This window comes from Podarcis filfolensis (genome assembly GCF_964270895.1).
Source record: "Podarcis filfolensis genome assembly, chromosome: 8".
In the NCBI taxonomy this organism is placed as follows: Eukaryota; Metazoa; Chordata; class Lepidosauria; order Squamata; family Lacertidae; genus Podarcis; species Podarcis filfolensis.
In genome coordinates this window covers 8,426,188-8,445,068 of record NC_139611.1, presented here as the reverse complement: position 1 = coordinate 8,445,068, position 18,881 = coordinate 8,426,188, and the positions used below count along the sequence as shown (strand labels likewise).

The following is an 18,881-nucleotide window of genomic DNA, read 5'->3' as shown; positions in this document are numbered from 1 at the left end:
AAGGTTTGGACTCTATGGCTCTCAAGGAAAAGCTGACTAAAGAATTAGCAGCACTGAATGGAAAACTAACAGAAAGCTATTTTGTAAAAACAGGGTATGCCTTTACCTATCAGAATCTGATTCTGGCCTGCAACCTCTGGCAATGCAGGTCCAGGAGGGCTGAATTAATCATTAAAGAAGCATGTGCTTGGGACGCGGGTGGCGCTGTGGGTTAAACCACAGAGCCTAGGACTTGCTGATCAGAACGTCGGCAGTTCGAATCCCCGCGACGGGGTGAGCTCCCATTGCTCTGTTCCTGCTCCTGCCAACCTAGCAGTTCAAAAGCACATCAAAGTGCAAGTAGATAGATACCACTGTGTCGGGAAGGTAAACGGTGTTTCCGTGTGCTGCTCTGGTTCATGCTGGCCACATGACCCGGAAGCTGTGCGCCGGCTCCCTTGGCCAATAAAGCAAGATGAGCGCCGCAACCCCAGAGTCGGCCACGACTGGACCTAAGGCTCAGGGGTCCCTTTACCTTTACCTTTTTAAGCATGTGCTTAGAGCATCAAGGGGTTTGGAGGCACCACAGAAATTTTCCATTGTTGGATTTATCATGGACCATACGGTGCAGCTGAACAACGTTCCACAAAAAAGGCTCACACAATAAATGAAAAAAATACATACATAATTACATTAATAATAATAATAAAATAGCAACAATAAAATACAGTCAAACCTCGGGCTGAATGTGCTTCAGGTTTAGCGTTTTCAGGTTGTGCTCCACAGCAACCCGGAAGTAACGGAGCGCGTTACTTCCGGGCTTCGCCACTCACGCATGCGCAGACACTCAAAATGACATCATGCGCATGCACAAAAGCGGCAAAACGCAACCTACGCACGCGTAGACACGCCGTCGTGTCTTACGTTCCATTCAGGATGCGAATGGGGCTCCAGAATGGATCCCGTTTGCATCCTGAGGTACCACTTTAGTAACAACGATCAATGATATTAATGGTATACATTAATCTTGGGGATACAAGAAAATTAGAATCTGGTAACTGGTAAACTGCCACTCGGTCCACTGCGGCTCACGTGATCATTCCAGGTCTCCCAGGTCCTGATCTAACCACTGAGCCATCACTGCCTTCCCCTGTCCTGCACTAACACTCTGATCAAGGCACTGGAACTAAAAAATCTGCTTCAGTCTAAGAGGGCATCTGCTCAGAAAATAATTTAGCATTTCTCCTCAGCAGCTTAGTTGTGGCCATGGAAAACGAGGTGAAACTTCTCCTCAGTCTAGATAATGTCTTACCTCATCTTCGTACAACGCCATCCCTCTTGATGATCCAGTTGTACCTCCACGCTTCATCTTGGGGTTAACGACGAGTGAAAGATGGGGGGAGGAAAAAAAGATTTTCTTTAATACTGTCCAGAAGGTAGCTTGAGAGTCCCTGGGGAACCTGAATTAAGGAGTTCCTGGACCACTTTTTCCTCCTCAAATGTATTTCTGACTTTCTCTCCCCCCCCCCACAACCCCCCACAACCTGTGTTTGAATGAAAGCAGGTTTATTAAATGTGCAGGCTGCTGCCCCAAACATTATCTCCCCAGAGGTATTTTCCCACTGAGTTCAATGAGGCTTTCCCCCCTATGTTTGTGTAACGGAAGATTCCTGCCTTAGCCAATTAATGGTACAACTTTCACAGCGCATGCGTTCGCTCACAAGGAAATCCCACATGTTTCAAGGCACAGAGCCAGAGTGAAGACTGCATCCTGAAAACATAGCGTCAGAAGAGCTCCCTGTAGCTGGATCAGGCCCGTGGCCCAACTGGTCTAGAATTCTGTTCCCACAGTAGCCAACCAGATTCCCCAATGGGAAGCCCAGGAACAGGATCCAAGCACAAGAGTCCTCTCCCCAGCTCGTATTCAGACTGGGCACAGTATGCCATGATCGTGCCCAACAGCATTCTCCTCCATGAACTTGCCTAAACCACTTTTAAGGCTGGCAAAGTTGGCAGCCATTGGCACATCCTGTGAGAGTGAGTTCCATAGTTGAACTACCGTATTTTTCGCTCTATAAGACGCACCAGACCACAAGACGCACCTAGTTTTTGGAGGAGGAAAACAAGAAAAGAAATATTCTGAATTTCAGAAGCCAGAACAGCAAGAGGGATCGCTACGCAGTGAAAGCAGCAATCCCTCTTGCTGTTCTGGCTTCTGGGATAGCTGCGCAGCCTGCATTCGCTCCATAAGACACACACACATTTCCCCTTACTTTTTAGGAGGGAAAAAGTGAGTCTTATAGAGCAAAAAATACGGTATATACCGCTCTATACCCGGGAGTCTCATGGCAGTTCACAGAATAAAATCAAGATATAAAACCACAAAATACCTAATAAAAATAAAAACAACAACCCAATAGCCTCCCCCCAAAAAATAACATTTTAAAAGGGCATAGGATGTAAATCGGATCAACCAAAAGCCTGGTTAAAAGGAACGTTTTTGCCTGGCACCTAAAGGTGTATAATGAAGGCACCAGGCGAACTTCCCTGCAGAGAGCATTCCACAGATGGGGAGCCACTGCAGAGAAGGCCCCGTTCTCGTGTGGCCACCCTCCAGTCCTCTCGAGGAGGAGGCGCATGAAGGAGGGCCTCAGAAGATGGTCTCAGGGTCTGGGTAGGTTCATGCGGAAAGAGGCGGTGCTTGAGGTATTGCGGACCTGAGTTGCTGGAAACCACAGGAGGGGAGAGGGTTCTTGTGCTCGGATCCTGCTCGTGGGCTTCTCAGTGAGGCGTCTTGTTGGCCACAGTGAGAACAGGATGCTAAAATAGATGGGCCATTGACCTGACCCCAGCAGGGTCTGCTTATGATCTTATCTGTCTTTAACCAGTGCTGAAACCATGGATAGCATTTGCTTCCTTTTCCTTAACCCGCCGTGTTGATTCTTAGTTGGAAAAAGTCATCCTTCCAACTGTCTGCCCAGCAGACAACCTCTCCTACTCTTCCCAACTCAGCTTCCCATCCCCTCTGTGCTACAGAGCAGGTCCACACATGTTTGCGTAAGAAAAGACACACAAATCATCACAATGAATGGGACGAGAACATAAGAAGACGGTGAAATGTACCGGGATGACTCTTTCCAGACAGATGTTGAAATTCTTCTTCTGGTTGGCCTTCACTTTCTTCAGGGCCACCCTCGTCTCACCTATGAACTCGTTGTGGCCAAATTTGTCCTCGTCACACACAGAGATCCTGAAAGGAACAAACACACACACTCTGGTTATCTCCTGCTTGGATACTGCAATGCACTCTATGTGGGGCTACCTCTGAAGGTGACTCGGAAACTGCAATTAATCCAGAATGCGGCAGAGAGACTGGTGACTAGGAGCGGCTGCCGAGACCACATAACACCAGTCTTGTCAAAGACCTACATTGGCTCCCAGTACGTTTCGGAGCACAATTCAAAGTGTTGGTGCTGACCTTTAAAGCCCTAAACGGCCTCGGCCCTGTATACCTGAAGGAGCATCTCTACCCTCATCATTCTGTCTGAACACTGAGGTCCGGTTATGAGGGCCTTCTGGTGGTTCCCTCACTGCGAGAAGTGAGGTAACAGGAAACTAGGCAGAGGGCCTTCTCAGTAGTGGCGCCCAACCTCTGGAACACCCTCCCATCAGATGTCAAAGCAATTAACAACTATCTGACGTTTAGAAGACATCTGAAGGCAGCCCTGTTTGGGGAAATTTTTAATGACTGATGTTTTAATGTATTTTTAATCTTTTGTTGGAAGCCGCCCAGATTAGGGAAAGCCAGCCAGATGGTGGGGTAGAAATAATAAATTATTATTATTATAAACAGCTATGACTGGTAGCAGCTCTCCAGGGACTGTATCAATCATAGGACTGTAGAGTCGGAAAAGACCTCAAAGAGTCATCGAGTTCAACCCTCTGCAATGCAGGAATCTCAACCAAAGGATCCATGACAGATGGCTATCCAACCTCTGCTTAAAAACCTCCAAGGATGGAGTGTCCACTATTAGAATTCCTGCTCCATGATTGCAGTCATGGGATTGTTGTCTTTCACATGACAGTATACGTTTTGATTCCACAGAGTGGAAAGTGACAGAGACAGGATGTTCATGTTACTGTGTTCCGTGAAGTGGGACTATTGTCCTTTGTTCATTTGCTGTCTGATGCTAGAGAGAGAGGGAGCCACGTTGCAGTGCTCCGTGTGTGTTTATATGTAAATAAAGTAGATTAGCCAAAATGCTGAGTTGCTGAGGTCTGTCACGCTCATGATGCGCAAACTCTGCGGATCTTTAAGTGTGCCGGTGTCTGTTGGCATCGGTCGCTGTGATGTTCGGGCTGAAGAAAGCTTATGAAGTTCCTGAACGATCGACCAGGAGGGAGGGAACATGCCAGTCAGGCATGTGTCTCTGCCAGAGTCCTACTCGAGTGTAGGCTGAACTCCTGAACCTCCAGAGGGAGACCGATCCTACTGTCACAACAGCCCTAGCTCCCGCCCAGCCCCATCTCAGAAGGACCTTTGAAGACGCTTTGCATCAGATCTCCAGAGGTAACTTTGTGGATGTAAGCAGGAATGATCCTATCATGTTTGATTCAATGTTTGATGCTTAACCCTTTGACTTGCCTCAATGTCTTCCTCTGCATGTCCTCATCCGTGATGCCATGGTACACCAGGGTCTCATTCCATGCAGGGTTCCGGGTGTTCCTCAAAGTCTTGGTCCTCAGCTTGTTTGACTGGAAAACAAGCAGAGCTATTAAAACATGCATGAGTCCTTACAAACCTCCCTGATCTGGTGGAAAGTATAAGAGCTTTGGAATGACGCAGTTAAAAATACCGTCACCATGTTGGCAAGCTCTGTCGGAGGACTTGAGTCTGGGAGGAGGAATAGAGCTGCTTTTATATTGTGGGTGAGACTCCTCAGAGGGACTTAAGAACGACAGATTGCGAGATTAATGATGGAAAGAGCGATGTTATTTATGAAAGCAATGATATATGGAAACCATCTCGATATGAGGATTGGACGAACGGAAAAATTCACACAGGATTATAATTGGTGTTTATCTGCTTAAGGAGATTATCAGAAGAGATCATAAAGGAAAAAAGAAAAAAGATATATGAACAAGATGAGATGTGGAAACAGCAAGATAAGACTGGATAGAATTATGAACTTTATTTGGACTGATTTGGATATTAATGCAGTAGCAAGAAGATGATCAGAATCCCCCTTTGGAACTTGAAATATGGGTCCCCTCAACAAAAATTTAAAATTCGGCTTTGTAATTCGGAATTTATGTGATGTGATTTGATTTGATTTGATTGGTCAGTTAATAAAAATTATTTTTTAAAAAAATACATACCTCCCTGATCTGAACGCCTTTGAATGGGCCATCGTGCCTGATGGACTATATCAAGCCACATTGGAGTGGTTTGGGTTTGTTTTTGCATACAAATGCACTATATTTTAACAGGTACCTTTATTCTGCAGGATTTATCAAGGCAGTCTGAGTAAGACACCAGAAAGAAACTTGCAAAACAACCTTGATCAATTGACCCTGCTGAGGTCTTATCCCCATTTAACTTTCCCCTGCTCAGTCCACGATTCAAAGCTCTGTGTCTGAGCATTTCAGAAAACTCACTGACATTTCCTGTGGGTGGACAAAAAGTTTAAATTTGTTTGGCAAAGGGAAACGCCTCCTTGGTTCAGACTGGGGCAATCCTGTCCTCCCCAGAACTTTGTTGCATAGAATTCCCCTTGCCCCACAGAGCACAGCTTGGCAGAGCTGCTCTTTGATAGAGCAAAGAGGAAGAAAATCCATTAGAGGAGTTGAGTCACTCGTCAGCAGGTGCTCCTTTTTTTCCAAGGTACCAATTAGACCTGGATAAAAACCTTCGCAGCAAACCAATCTTTTTACACCCCCGGTAATAATTAGATTTTCGGGCAGAGGCTTCACCTCGCGGTAACAATGCCACTTTCTAGACCCGCCATTCTCATTAACCTGTTCCCCCCCACAGAGTGCAGCTACGAGCTTTGACAAAGGCTGTGGAACAGGCACGGAAAACTTCAGCCCCCAAAAACTGGGGATGGGGAAAGGTGTTGAAAGGGAAAAAAGGAACCACAGTTAATTTAACCGTTAACAAGAGTCGGTGGGTGGATATTCTGGGTTAATGAACACAGATGAAATAAGAAGAGCCTGCTGGTTCAGGTCTATGGGGTCTCATCCAGTCCAGCATCCTGTTTTCACAGGATAGCCAAACAGATGCCTATTGAAGAAGAAGAAGAAGAGGAGGAGGAGGAGGAGTTTGGATTTGATATCCCACTTTATCACTACCCGAAGGAGTCTCAAAGCGGCTAACATTCTCCTCTCCCTTCCTCTCCCACAACAAACACTCTGTGAGGTGAGTGGGGCTGAGAGACTTCAGAGAAGTGTGACTGGCCAAGGCCACCCAGCAGCTGCAGGTGGAGGAGCGGAGACGCGAACCCGGTTCCCCAGATTACGAGTCTACCGCTCCTAACCATTACACCACACTGGCTCTTATAGGAAACTTGAAGGCAGGACCCAAACACCAGAGCCCTCTCCCATCCTGCGTTTTCCAGAAACTGGGATTTGGAAGCATTCTCTAGTTATCTCCTGCTTGGACTACTGCAGTGCGCTCTCCGTGGGGCTACCTTTGAAGGTGACCCGGAAACTACAACTAATCCAGAATGCGGAAGCTAGACTGGTGCCTGGGAGCGGCCACCGAGACCATATAACACCGGTCTTGAAAGACCTACATTGGCTCCCAGTATGTTTCCGAGCACAATTCAAAGTGTTGGTGCTGACCTTTAAAGCCCTAAACGGCCTCAGTCCAGTATATCTGAAGGAGCGTCTCCACCCCCATCGTTCTGCCTGGACACTGAGGTCCAGCGCCGAGGGCCTTCTGGCAGTTCCCTCATTGCGAGAAGCCAAGTTACAGGGAACCAGGCAGAGGTCCTTCTCGGTAGTGGTGCCCGCCCTGTGGAACACCCTCCCAGCAGATGTCAAAGAGATAAACAACTACCTGACATTTAGAAGACATCTGAAGTTCAGGGAAGTTTTTAATGTGTGACCTTTTAATGTGTTTTTCATCTTTGTTGGAAGCTGCCCAGAGTGGCTGGGAAACCCAGCTAGATGGGCGGGGTACAAATAATTTATTATTATTATTATTACTATTATTATTACTATTATTATTATTATTATTATTATTATTATTATTATTATTATTATATTCCTGTCTCCAGCTGCGGAGGCAGAACACAGCTTATATCATGACTAGTAACCATCGAAGGCTTTCTCCTCTGTGAATCGGTCCAATTGCATTTTAATGGCTTCCAAGCCATTGTTGTTGTTGTTGATAGAATTTATATACCGCCCTATACCCGGGGGTCTCAGGGCAGTTCACAGAATAAAATCAAGATATAAAACCACAAAATACCTAATATAAATAAAAATAAAAATAACCCAATAGCCCCCTCCCCCCCCCAAAAAAACATTTTAAAAGGGCATAGGATGTAAATCGGATCAACCAAAGGCCTGGTTAAAAAGGAACGTTTTTGCCTGGTGCCTAAAGGTGTATAATAAAGGTGCCAGGCGAACTTCCCTGGGGAGAGCATTCCACAGACGGGGAGCCACTTCAGAGAAGGCCCCGTTCTCGTGTTGCCACCCACCAAACCTCTCGACGAGGAGGCACACGAAGGAGGGCCTCAGAAGATGATCTCAGGGTCATCTCGGTTGGTTATCACTATTTCCCGTGGGAGCCATTTCCACGGTTTAACTATGGGACGGGTGGAAAGGTCTTTTCTTTTATCTGTCCTGGACATTCTAAGATTCGGGTTCGAGTTCTAGCCTTATGAGAGAGGAGAAAGGAAGCTTTCCTTGTGCCTGTCTCTAAACCCTTTATCTGCCCCCACCCCACCAGCTCTTGAAAAGTAAAAGCTGAAAACATGGTGGCATAGATTTGTGCTCTCCAAGGGGAACAGAGTAATCTGACAGGCGGTTAAGCTCGTTCTGGAGGTCAGGTGAGACGGGAGGAATGCCCTCCCTGGTCAGGGTCAGCTGACATCTCTGCTGATCAGGGTCATGTGCTCCGTCAAAAGTGTGTGATTTGCTCGGGCTTTTAAAAGCTGTTTTTAGTACTACCCTCAAGATTTCTTTTATTGCTGAGGTGTGTCACTGTGACACTGTGTGCTACTGTTTAGCTGACTCGACAAAGTTCATAAGTGCTGTAATTACATCACGGTTGCATGTGCTATGTTTTGATTTTGGAAAGGAGAGAGGAGATTGGTTCATGTCTGCTGCTGCTTTAGGCCTTGGAGATTTCCTTCTCTACATCTCCGCTGAGATAGGAGTTCGTGCATTTCCCCTTAATTCCTCAAAATGTCACACCACTGTTTTCATACAGTAAGGGACGGGTTTAGGTTTGATGAGGCCCTAAGCTACTGAAGGTAACGGGGCCCTTTATATGTCCAGCTGTCCTTTGTCAACAACAAACCGTCACTGATTTTTGTGTTGAATATATGCTATATGGTAATTTATGGACCTAAAGCCATTTGCACATAACAAAATGTGTATTTTATCAAAGTAATTGTTGAACTGAACTACAATTAAGAAGTATATTTATAGTGAAATACAATTAAGAAGAAGTATATTAATAGTGAAATAATTATTAAGCTCTAACTGTATGTTTTATTTTATTTGTTGTTTTTTTATCTTACATTTTGGAAATGTACATCCAAGGGTTTTTCTCCTTTAAATTTTTTTGGTGGCCCTCAAGAGAGTGGAGCCCTAAGCTATAGCTTGTTTAGCTTATCTTCTTCTTCGGCGATCCCTCGTAGCCAAGTAAGATTGTCTTCCATAAACATGGTTTCACCAATGAGTCCGTAAGTGACTGTGGAGGCCAATTCTGGATCCACACGTCCTTCCACAGTGGGGACATGGGTTTCCAGGCAGGAGGTGATCACAGTGAGGGTTTGCCAAGCATGCCTTCCTCTTAGCATGTTTCTCCCTTGCGTCCTGAGTGTCTTCAAAGCCCATGACACCTTTTTGTTTTTTATCTTATATTTTGGAAATGTACATCCAGGGTTTTTTCCTTAAAATTATTTTGGGGCCCCCAAGAGAGTGGGGCCCTAAGCTATAGCTTGTTTAGCTTATACATAAATCCAGCACTGCATACAATCATAGAGCTGGATGCAATCCATAGCTGTCAAGTGTCCCTTATTTGAAGGGACAGTCCCTTATTCCAGCGCCATGTCCTTATTGATGGATGTCCCTTAAATGTCCCTTAAACGATGTCCCTTAAATTTCAAAGGAAGCAGCTCCTCTCCCTCCCTCCCTGCCGGCCAGGGAGGAGGGAGGCTCCAACTGTGTTGCTTGGCTATGTTGCTCACCCAATAAGTAGTCTAAGAACGACTGGGGGGTGGAGCTTGCATGCCTTGTGTGTGGCTAGTTAATGCAAGCTGAGGGGGTTTTTGAATGCTGGACGCCATTTTGTTGCATGTGCTGCTGCAAACTTTGCAGTGCAAAGCCAGGCCGGGGAGTTACAAAGTTGGTTGGACAGTGTTCTCGAAGCTACCTGGCATGAGTTTGACCAGACTGCAGGAGGACAGGAAGACTGGAGTGCCTGGAACAGGTGAGGCTGCAGGTCCCTTATTTTGGCTGCTGGTCCCTTATTTTCAAGGCTGCTGGTCCCTTATTTTCAAATCTGTAAGTTGACAGCTATGATGTGATCCCTCGAGTTATTTAGTCCAACCCCCTGAAATGCAGGAATCACAGCTAAAGAATCTCTGGCAGATGGTCATCCAACCTGTGCTTCAAAGGCTTGGTTTCCAGACCCTTGACCATCTTGTTTGTCCTCCCCTGCACACCTCCCAGCTTATTGTCCTGGAGACAGTTGCCTCTTATCAGAGGAGGAGGATGAAGGGACAAAATTACCTTACCTTACTGGCCCCTGGCAAAAGGTGCAGCTTCACATAAGGGTCTGCCAACCCATTGGAGTCCATCGGTTTCAAGCCCTGGGCAGGAATAAAATCAAGGCAGGCTCATTAACTCTGCCAGAGGCCAAGGTGTCTTAACCGTATTTTTCGTTCCATAAGACGCACCTGACCATAAGACACACCTAGTTTTTAAAGGAAGAAAGGGGGAAAGCCCCGTTTTTGGGGTATCAGCTCACAGTTGTGCAGCTTCTTTTGCAAAGGGGAAAAGCCCCTTTTTTGAGGATCAGCTCAGAGTTGTCGAGCTTACTTTGCAAAGGGGAAAAATCCTGCTTTCATGGGGTTCAACTCACAGTTCTGCAGCTTCTTTAGGAAAGGAAAGGGAGCCGTTTCTACAGTTTCCAGACAGATAATCTAATCAGCCAGTAACATGTTGCTGGGGAAACAAACAGCCTCCGTCTGTGGAACATTCAACAATGGAGGCCTGGGCAAGGGGCCGGGGCCAGAAAGGGACGCACAGACATTTCCCCTTACTTTTTAGGAGGAAAAAAGGGCGTCTTATGAAGCGAAAAATACGGTAACTCATGCACCGATCAAACAACAATGGAATAAGACGGGGTGGAGAATCCTTTCAGCTCTGTGGGCCAGATCTTTATCAGGATCTGCGTAATGGGCCAAATTTGACGCTGTGATGGGGCATCCACCTATTAATCGCATGACTTAATTGATTGACAGGCAGGCAGGGCTTTTTGCTCCAGTCTTAATGGCGTGGGGCTGCTTTAAAGCGCTTCTTCTGTGAGCTGGAGGGCAGGGGCAGAGGGGAAATCTTCTCTCGCTGCCCTCCGCTGCTGCTAGGGATAGGGTAGAAATTCAATTCAGTTTGCACTGGAAGGCAGATCTATCAAATCTGCACTTTCCAAAATAAGTAGCAAACTGAAACCAGGCTACCCTTCGAGATTCGCACACCCCCGTAGAACAAGTGGAAAGGTTTGTGTAGAAGGAGAATAATAGGCATTGCGGGCCCCCTCCGAGCCTGATAATCTTCCAGTTCTCCAGCTGATTTCCTCTTGAAGGGTGGCACCCACCCTGTGGAACACCCTCCCATCAGATGTCAAAGAAATTACCAACTATCCGACTTTTAGAAGACATCTGAAGGGAGCCCTGTTGAGGGCAGCTTTTAACATCTGGTGAATTATTGTATTTTAATGTTTGGTTGGAAGCCGCCCAGAGTGGCTGGGGAAACCCAGCCAGATAGGCAAGGTATAAATAATAAATTATTATTATTATTATTATTATTATTATTATTATTATTATTATTATTATTTTATTTACCTTTGCCTTGATGAGGGTGCAGTGCAAAGAGCTGTTCTCCGGGTCGTACAAAAGGCTGAATTCCAGAGCACCAAGAGTAGCTGGGGAGAGAGAGAATGGTTAATGCTGACAACATGGTTGGGCCCGTGGTGTGGCAGGAAGGTTAGAGGGAAACAATTCTAGCATTTGTTTTCCAGGAAAAAACGACTTTGGTGGCGGGTGTTCCACTCAAAAACAGATACAGTGGTACCTTGGTACTCGAACGGCTTGGCTCCCGAACGCCACAAACCCGGAAGTGAGTGTTCCAGTTTGCAAATGCTTTTCAGAAGCCAAATGTCCGGCGTGGCTTCCGATTGAGCACTGGAAGCTCCTGCAGCCAATTGGAAGCCGCGCCTTGGTTTTAGAACCGTTTCGAGAGTCGAACGAACTCCCAGAACGGATTAAGTTCGAGAACCAAGGTACCACTGTAGTTGGGAACAGTTCACCTGTGAGATCACCTTACCCCAAGTATGCCCTCTCAACCGCTCCAGTCTGCAGAACTGGCACTATTACAAGGGCCACATAACACCCGTTCTGCACTGGTAAGAAATCAGTCTTTTAGTATGCTTCCCACAGCCTGGATCTCCCTGCATACCCACTTCTGTCTGCTCCATGTGCCTTTGCATCTGCCACTTCACCCTGCCCAATAGTAGAGCCGGCCCCAAACAAGAGGCTGAGCCAAAGGCTGTGCAAGAGAGATGCATTTCGGGGGATGTGACACAACTCTGCAGATGATTCACATCTCTTAGGTAAGTCCGAAGACGGAAGATTCCAGTTTTTGCCTTTCACCTCATGGGGCTCCCCACCCCCACCCCACGAAAGAGAAGAACTGCATAAGAATGCCTGCGGGCTCCTGCATCTTGGATGAATAATTGAAATCTTCCAGCGTGGGTGGGTGTTTTTTGTGGGTGTGGGCTGAGATGGGGTTGTCATCTTCCACCAGAGGAGAAAAACGGTTGCACTCCACCGTTCCTCTCCCCGATTACTTATTTACTAACCATTAAAAGCACTTAGGGAGGCTCTGGAACGATGTCACGAGCCCCCGGGATGGCAGCGACGATTACTTTGAAAAGGACAGCGGCCCGAGAAAATCTAGCACACTTTAAAAGTATAATCCTGCCATGAAAAATGCAGGAGACAAAACCAGGGAGAGAAACATGGGACTTCTGCAATGGCGTCTTCCATTGCATCACAAAAACAAGGCAGTTCAGAATCTTGCATTGAATGATGGAAACACAACCACCAACTTCGGCTTCTGTTCTTCATTCTGCGGAAATAAACTTTAAAAGCCTATTGGTAGGAGGCTTGGGGAAAGCTCCCAGGGCAGAGAGGCCTGGACATTGAGGGATCTAAGAGCTGCAGGATCCCTCTCTGATCCCACCCACCACATCTACAAAAGAAATCAAAAGAAGTGATTCATGTTGAGACAACCAGGATTGCATCTTACATGGGGGTTCGGGTCCAAGGGTCCCATGTATATGCAAAAACGTGTACTGTATTTTTCGCTCTATAAGACACACCAGACCATAAGACACACCTAGTTTTTGGAGGAGGAAAACAAGAAAAAAAATATTCTGAATCCCAGAAGCCAGAACAGCATGAGGGATCGCTGCACAGCAATCCCTCTTGCTGTTCTGGCTTCAGCGATAGCTGCACAGCCTGCATTCGCTCCATAAGACGCACACACATTTCCCCTCACTTTTCCCCTCCTAAAAAGTGTGTCTTATAGAGCGAAAAATACGGTATATGCTAATACTCCATGGGGGTATATATTCGAACTGCTCCCATGGAGTCACCCCCTATGTAAGCATCCCTAGCCTTCCCGAGCAGGTGCTCTGACGGGGCCTTGCCCCCTTGCAAGGCAGAGAGCTTAAAGCTCCAGGCAAAAAGAGCTTTTGAGCTTTCTGCCTTGAGTTTAACTTGTGGGATTTCAGCCGGCCAGCCTTCAACCTTATGCAGTTGAAATCCCGGGAGTTAGATGCATATAACAGGCAATGGGACGCGGGTGGCGCTGTGGGTTAAACCACAGAGCCTAGGACTTGCCAATCAGAAGGTCGGCTGTTCGAATCCCCGCGACGGGGTGAGCTCCCATTGCTCTGTCCCAGCTCCTGCCAACCTAGCAGTTCAAAAGCACGTCAAAGTGCAAGTAGATAAATAGGTACCACTCCGGTGGGAAGGTAAACGGCGTTTCCGTGCGCTGCTCTGGTTCGCCAGAAGCGGCTTAGTCCTGCTGGCCACATGACCCGGAAGCTGTACGCCGGCTCCCTCGGCCAATAAAGCGAGATGAGCGCCGCAACCCCAGAGTCGGTCACGAGTGGACCTAATGGTCAGGGGTCCCTTTACCTTTTTAAGAGGCAATCAGACTGTATGCTCAGGCGTCTGTGCTTGCAAGGCATACATTCCTGGCCACTTCAAAAGGAGGCACTTCGCTGTAGGCTAAGGAAGAGCTGGATCAGGTGACGCACCTTGGGCTTAGAGTCATGCAGCCCGTTTTATGTGCCCTGCAGAGATAGGGTGCAGGGACAAAGAAAGGAGGTGGCATGGTGGATCCCTGCCATGTTGCAAATTCTACCCTCTGCGACTCTGGTCCCACTCACAGCCAATGTGCACCCACACACCCCAAAGCTAGTGGCCCTTGGCAGAAATCAGGTCAGCTGACACAAAAGTTGCTCATTCCTGCAGTTTTCTTCTCCACTTTTAAATTACCGTATTTTTCGCTCTATAAGACGCACCCGACCATAAGACACACCTGGTTTTTAGGGGAGGAAAACAAGAAAAAAAATATTCTGAATCTGTGCAGTGCCTCTCTAGCAAAGCGGGAGGAGAAATGGAAGGGGCTGTGTTTCTCCTCCCGTTTCGCTGAAGGGGCGCTGCGCAGCTCTCCCTCTCTGCGCAGTGCCTCTCCAGCGAAGCGAAGTCAGAACAGCAAGAGGGATCGCTGCGCAGCGAGAGCAGAGATCCCTCTTGCTGTTCTGGCTTCTGGGATAGCTGCGCAGCCTGCATTCGCTCCATATTCGCTCCATATTTGCACACACATTTCCCCTTACTTTTTAGGAGGGGAAAATTGCGTCTTATAGAGCGAAAAATACGGTATAAATTTCCCGAATAAAAAAGAAAGAGTCAAGCCATATCCTTGAAGCTTGAGTTGCCTAAGGAAGCAATCTTCTATCAATTGGAAATCACTAGAGACTAATCAGTGGGGACAGGTAAAAGTAAAAGATAAAAGACCCCTGGGCGGCTAAGTCCAGTCAAAGGTGACTATGGGGTAGCGGTGCTCATCTCGCTTTCAGGCTGAGGGAGCCGGCGTTTGTCCACAGACAGCTTTCCGGGTCATGTGGCCAGCATGTCTAAACCACTTCTTGTGCAACGGGACACTGTTATGGAAACCAGAGTGCATGGAAATGCCGTTTACCTTCCTGCCACAGTGGTACCTATTTATCTACTTGCACAGGCGTGCTTTGGAACTGCTAGGTTGGCCGAAGCTGAGACAGAGCAACGGGAGCTCACCCAATCGCGGGGATTCGAACCGCCGACCTTCCGATCGGCAAGCTCAAGAGGCTCAGTGGTTTAGACCACAGCGCCACCCGTGTCCCTAATCAGTGGGGACAATTCTTAATTGGTAGGTCTAAGGTTGGAGCACTTCCTTATCTTCGAAGCCGTGTGCCTCTTATGGGTTCCTCTTACAAAGTCATGGGAAGGAAAGAAAGAAAGAAAGAAAGAAAGAAAGAAAGGGAGGGAAATGGCCTCTTTGCAACAAGAAAAAATGGCCTTAGCTCAGTCATTGCAACTACAACTTACTTGCTTCGTCCGAGTCGTAGCTGTTGGCCTCGTCTTCCTCCTCCTCTGGAGGAGGCTGCCGCTGGGGTGCAGGTGCAGCTGGAGGGGCACCAGTTTGGCTGTAGGGAGCCACCTGGCGCATAGGTCTCTCCCCTGCAGGTGACGGATATCCAGATCCAGCTTTCTCATCCCTCGATGTCCCAGCAGCAGAGATGGGGGGATCGGCTTGGGGTGGAGCCATTGAAAGACTTCCTATCCAAGTATAGAGAAAGAGCAAGAGGAAGAAGACTGGTCACGGGTAAGAGTTCTAGGGTAAATTTCTTTCCTTTTTTCTAAAAATATATATAGTATAGTATAGTATAGTATAGTATAGTATAGTATAGTATAGTATAGTACAGTACAGTGGTGCCTTGGGTTACATATGCTTCAGGTTACATACACTTCAGGTTACAGACTCCGCTAACCCAGAAATAGTACCTCAGGTTAAGAACTTTGCTTCAGGATAAGAACAGAAATCGTGCTCCAGCGGTGCGGCTGCAGCAGGAGGCCCCATTAGCTAAAGTGGTGCTTCAGGTTAAGAACAGTTTCAGGTTAAGAACGGACCTCCGGAACAAATTAAGTACTTAACCCGAGGTACCACTGTATAGTATAGTATAGTATAGTATAGTATAGTATAGTATAGTATAGTATAGTATAGACAGAATCCAAAAGGAAAAAGGGAAAGGAAAAACAAGATATGGTCAGGTTAACAAATACAGTCATACCTCATGTTACATTTGCTTCATGTTACGTTCTTTCAGGTTACGTCCTGCGGCGAGCCGGAAGTACCAGAAAGGGTTACCTCCGGGTTTCGCAGCTCACGCATGCGCAGAGGCGCTAAATCGCGCTTCGCGCATGCGCACAAGCATCAAATCGCGCCGCGCAGCTGCGCAGATATGGCACTTCAGGTTGTGCTGTTTTCATGTTGCGAACGGGCCTCCGGAACGGATCCCGTTTGCCACCAGAGGTATCACTGTACTCAAGACGGCTCGCGCACAGATAAAATTGAACTAGCTAAAAACATAGAAGAGATCTTTAAAATGTAATTAAACACCAGTAGTATTCAAATAATATAAAAAGGTCCGTTAAAAACACAGGCAACAATTAAAAAAACTATCACAACATCAACCCTTTCCTCAAAAACATTCAGTCCCTAGAGCAACGTTACCCAAGCCTGGGTCTCCAGCTGTTTTTGGACTACAACTCCCATCATCCCTAGCTAGCAAGACCAGTGATCAGAGGTGATGGGAATTGTAGTCCAAAAACAGCTGGAGACCCACGGTTGGGAAACACTGCCGTAGAGGCTAGATGGAATAGGAAAGTCTTCACCTGCTAGCAAAAGGACAGCAAGGAGGGAGCCAGTCTAACTTCTCCAGAGAAGGTGTTCCAAAGTCTCTTCCCCCCCCCCGATGATCCTGTAACACCCCCCCCTTGTTAATATACAAATCAGACACTTTGTACCTTGTCTTTCTGGAAAGCGACCTCCAGGGCCTGTCCCTGGCCTCCCCGCAGCAGCTGGGCCTGCAAAGCAAAAGTCTGCACTGAACTATAGGTATTCCCAACAAGGCGCTTCTATTTCTCGCTCTTTACATCTTATATTTCAAAAGCAAAGAGGTGCATTTAGGAATATCCTAAGGCACGCCTGGGGAAAGGGGGTCCATCTTCTATGGGACAGCCCTTAAGATATTTGAATATGGCTCTCATATCTCCTCTTTGTCTCCTCCGTCTTCCAGGCTAAACATACCCAACTCCTTCGACCATTCCTCATAAGGCTTTGCTTCCGGACCCTTGACCATCCATATATATGTGGTTTTTCAAATTAAAAATTAAAAAACATAAATCATAAAAACAAGATTCCAAGGAATCTCCTGGACTTCCATCCTCCCCTTTGTGGGTCCTATTATTAATCATTTCTTCCCGCATCTTTTATGATGAACCAAATCTTTTACATCTCCACTGTGTCCAGAATTCACCCTTAAACTACAAGTGACATTCCAATCCTACTAGCAATTTTAACTGTTTACAATGGTCTTTAGGATAAGTTATAAATTTCCCCCATTCCTTATTAAAATGTTGGTCTTCCTGATTTCTGACTCTTCTGGCCATTTCAGCAGAGTCCATCAACTTCATCTGCCATTCTTCTCTGGTAGGAACTTTATCTACTTTCCATCTCTGGGCCAATAACATCCATGAAGCCATGGTCACATACATAAATAGTCTTTTCTGTTCCCTTGATGACCCTTGATCATCCTGTCCGCCCTGCTCTGCACACCTTCCGGCTTGTCTACATCCTTGCTGACAAACTGCCCTCTGTCCTTCCTCCATCCAGGTGACTAGAGCTCAAGGGTACACTTCAGCTGGGCAAAAACACTATAGCAGGAAGGGAGGGCCAAGAAGGAGGCGGTTTGGGGAGGGAATGGCCTCCAGAGTGCCCATGGGGGCAGATAGAGAGGCTGAGGGGGCAGTTTTGATCCTCCACTCCTGTCCTAAGAACAAGGTCTCAAAGGGGCATTTCAGCTGGTCAAGGGAATGGGGGTGAATTTCTACCTCGTGAAGCTGCCTTGCCCCAGGGTGTTTGTAGAGATTCAAAATGGCAGCCAGCAACAGGAGAAGAGGGCGTGCCAATGAGTTCACCTGCCTGCCCTCAAGATTCAGCCCCAGCACCCCCCAAAAAATACCAAGAGGGCAGGAGATCTTAGCCTCTGTTTCCTTCTGGAAACCCAGCCAGATGGGCAGGGTGCAAATAATAAATTATTATTATTATTATTATTACAGAGACGCACACATATATCAGGGCATTCAGCCTGGCAGTGAAAACGAGAGACTCTACCTCCGGCTTCCTCAACCTTGGCCCTCCAGATGTTTTTTGGCCTACAACTCCCATGATCCCTAGCTAGCAGGACCAGTGGTTGGGGATGATGGGAATTGTAGTCTCAAAACATCTGGAGGGCCAAGGTTGAGGAAGGCTGCTCTACCCCTTGTCCAATACAGTAAGGAAAATCAGCACAAGGTCTCTCGTTCCAATTATTCCGGTTTTAAAAGGTACTGTTGGAAGGGGAGAAATACCCTGCAACTCAACAATCACCAGGTATACCTTGTTCTGCCACCTGGGCCGGTGGATTCTGGTTAGAAGCCAGAGGCCTAGCACTTGCAGCCTGAGCAGAAGCGGGTTGCTTCACACCTTAAAAAAAGAAGAAAGTATAATTGTCAGCATATCACAAAGTCCCCAGAGCTTGTGTTACTGAATCTGTATTTAAATGAGAACCAGGACCTGGCAGATAAACCATTTATCGGGATTCTCTTAATGGCAGCACGAAGGGTTAAAAAAAGGTGCATTTTTTTATTTTTTATTTTTTATTACTAACTTTGTTGACATTTTTAAAAACAATTATCAAGCATATAGTGTTGCCTTCCAGGACAGATGTTAAGCCTTGTGTGCAATCATCTACATGGGCATCAATAAAGAAAATCTTAAAACATTTGCAAACTTGAACACTTGGTTCAGGAGAGTGTGGGCCATTGCCGTTAATGGGGAAATTGACCCACAAATGAAGACTGGCAAGGGGAACAAAGCACAAAGATTGCCTTTAGCAGTGAAGCTTTATTTTGTTCACAAATTCACCAGAAAACCACAGGCCGGTCCCACAGGATTAACCGAACTTGTGGGTCACTTAGTAAGAATGTGTTTTACAGGTGTACGTGGCTATAAGTTGTGGTGCATGTACAGGAACACAGGTTTTTATAATGTATTGGGGGGGTGACTGGGGA

The 18,881-nt window shown here is 46.8% G+C and overlaps 1 protein-coding gene across 6 annotated transcripts in view; it reads right to left on the bottom strand.

Moving 5' to 3' along the window:
• The window catches only part of RPH3A (rabphilin 3A), a 123,537-nt gene that overhangs the window by 16,410 nt on the left and 88,246 nt on the right, over positions 1–18,881 (bottom strand). For all 6 annotated transcript variants that reach the window (XM_083629418.1, XM_083629421.1, XM_083629420.1 and 3 more), the window contains 8 exons: positions 18,208–18,294; positions 16,575–16,634; positions 15,096–15,326; positions 11,280–11,359; positions 9,954–10,028; positions 4,625–4,734; positions 3,103–3,229; positions 1,292–1,348 (listed from right to left, as the gene is read on the bottom strand). In XM_083629418.1, the coding sequence (XP_083485544.1) occupies positions 1,292–1,348; positions 3,103–3,229; positions 4,625–4,734; positions 9,954–10,028; positions 11,280–11,359; positions 15,096–15,326; positions 16,575–16,634; positions 18,208–18,294 (827 nt within the window). The remainder of the gene's footprint in view (positions 1–1,291; positions 1,349–3,102; positions 3,230–4,624; positions 4,735–9,953; positions 10,029–11,279; positions 11,360–15,095; positions 15,327–16,574; positions 16,635–18,207; positions 18,295–18,881) is intronic.